Source organism: Camelina sativa, unplaced genomic scaffold, assembly GCF_000633955.1.
Source record: "Camelina sativa cultivar DH55 unplaced genomic scaffold, Cs unpScaffold02120, whole genome shotgun sequence".
NCBI lineage: Eukaryota > Viridiplantae > Streptophyta > Magnoliopsida > Brassicales > Brassicaceae > Camelina > Camelina sativa.
Genome location: NW_010923236.1, coordinates 1 through 1,966, shown reverse-complemented (window position 1 = coordinate 1,966; position 1,966 = coordinate 1). Strand labels below are relative to the sequence as shown.

The following is a 1,966-nucleotide window of genomic DNA, read 5'->3' as shown; positions in this document are numbered from 1 at the left end:
CTATAAGTTGGAACTCCAAATGGTTTCTGATTCTGGTTGTGCAGGAGGCTAGCAATCAACCGGGGCTACTAATGAAGTTGAATAAGCTCCATTCTGATTACGAACGCCAAATGAAAGAGTAAGCTTTCCATAGAAAATTTGTGGGATTTTCTTTCTTTTTGCTATTACAACTCTACGAAAAGAACACTGTATGTGGAGCCTAATAAAACTTCTTATTACTTCAGTAGCTGAAATTATGTGTTCTTAACTATTCTTATCAGAATGGCTGAAGAGGTCAAACGGTTCAGCTTAGAGGCCGGTGTGCTTAAGGCAGAATTTGAGGGAGAGCAAAGCTCATGGTAAGTTTGATCGTAGCTAAACTTTTGTTGTAGCTTAAGTTGTGTTTACTTACGTAATTGATTATCTTTGCTTCTCTTATTTAGCTCTGCGTCATGTGAAAACCAAATAAACCATACTCCAGTGGACTCAGAGCTGAAGGAACTCAAAGAGGAATTTAACAAATTGAGTACTCTGGTCAGCCAGATGGAAATGACCAAATCCCAATTCAGTGAAACAGATAAAGAAGTTCAGGTTATAAATCTGGAACTGAATATTTAGTTTATACCTACAAGCGAAGGCCAATTGTTCTGGTTTGTGGTCTGATTTATGTATTCTAATTGTTCATCAGGGTGAACCAGTTGAACGCTCTATTACCAGCAAGAATACCGACGATCAATCAACCTTGGAGCCATCTCAACCTGAAAATTCTGAGGAAACACTTTGCAAAAAGGACCAGAGCAAAGCAGAGGTGTGTTGCTCTTGCACTAAAAAATCTTTGTGCAAGACCAAAAGTTGCAAATGCAGGGCAAATGGAAGCGGATGTGGGGACTCTTGTGGCTGCTTAGCCTCCAAATGTAGCAACAGAGAAGAAGAAAATCTAAAACCAATGCAACCAGTAGATGCTAAGAAACCCGCTGGGATTAGCCATGACGACAAAGACGCAAACAAACAACCATTACGCGACATAGGGAATATACAAGTAAGCTTCTTCTTCTGTGAACCTCTAATTTTTATGGCAAACCTTTTTACATATTTTATTTAAATTCGGATTTTACAGGAAGCTGTGAAAGTTGGTAAGCTGAGGAAAGTGCAGAAACGGGTTTCTAAGAAATAATGAAAATCGCAAAAAAGGATATGAATGTAAACAGATAACTCTTCAAGAAGCTTAAAACGTTTATCTTTTGTTTTTTGCCAAACATGCTGCAGCAATATTATTTAAGAGTTGTAAAAGATAAAGTGTCAGACATCTGGACAAGAATGGATTATAAGATATCTGGTTGTTTTTCCAAAAAAAAAGTTTGAACACAAAAAAAAAATAAACTACACATGGCCAAATTCATACCCCAAGCTCAAAGTTTACTACATAGACATTATATTTACTAAACTATCACTTGTGATATATTAATGGACCATAAAGGAAGAAAAACATGTTTATATCATTAGCACGTAGAAAACACTCCTCAATTAAAAACTTTCACAGGTTGAGAATTTAGTTGTCATATGATTTGAAAATGTAATCGAACACTTTTGGTGTTGGTGTATGAAAACATTTAAAACCATCCCTTAGTGAACAATAAAATGACGAAAGGCGCCTAGATGATGCAAAATTGGGTTACGCCGGTTATCAAATAACATTTACACAATAATTTCAAAAAATAGTTCATGAGGGAGCACAATAACTAAGAAAAAGAAGAACGTCAGAACAAGAATAACAAATGCTTTGTTTCTCTTATTAACATGATGAAACTCTTTGATCTTGTGTTTGTTGTAGTGTATATATACAAGAGAGAACTATGCAAGTTTATAGAAAGAATACAAAGCTATGGTAACTCATATGAGTTTAGACACTTAAAAGTATATTTGTAACGAAACAAAACAAAAATGTATACTATGTACCAAGCCTAAGATTAAGTCGCCTTAACCAGAT

General features: G+C 35.4%; 1 protein-coding gene across 1 annotated transcript; it reads left to right on the top strand.

The window, feature by feature from the left end:
* The first annotated feature begins 12 nt into the window (after window positions 1-12).
* LOC104774237 lies at window positions 13-1,162 on the top strand. Its single transcript, XM_010498891.2, has 5 exons — window positions 13-118; window positions 261-338; window positions 423-570; window positions 668-1,018; window positions 1,097-1,162. The coding sequence occupies exons 1-5, from the start codon at window positions 72-74 to the stop codon at window positions 1,151-1,153; spliced, it is 681 nt and encodes a 226-aa protein (XP_010497193.2). The 5' UTR covers window positions 13-71; the 3' UTR covers window positions 1,154-1,162.
* The last annotated feature ends 804 nt before the right edge of the window (window positions 1,163-1,966 follow it).

Coding starts and splice junctions, on each gene's coding strand:
- LOC104774237 (XM_010498891.2), top strand. CDS start 72: ATGAAGTTGAATAAGCTCCATTCTGATTACGAACGCCAAATGAAAGA. Junction 339..422: donor GAGGGAGAGCAAAGCTCATG/GTAAGTTTGATC, acceptor TCTCTTATTTAG/CTCTGCGTCATGTGAAAACC. Junction 571..667: donor AAACAGATAAAGAAGTTCAG/GTTATAAATCTG, acceptor ATTGTTCATCAG/GGTGAACCAGTTGAACGCTC.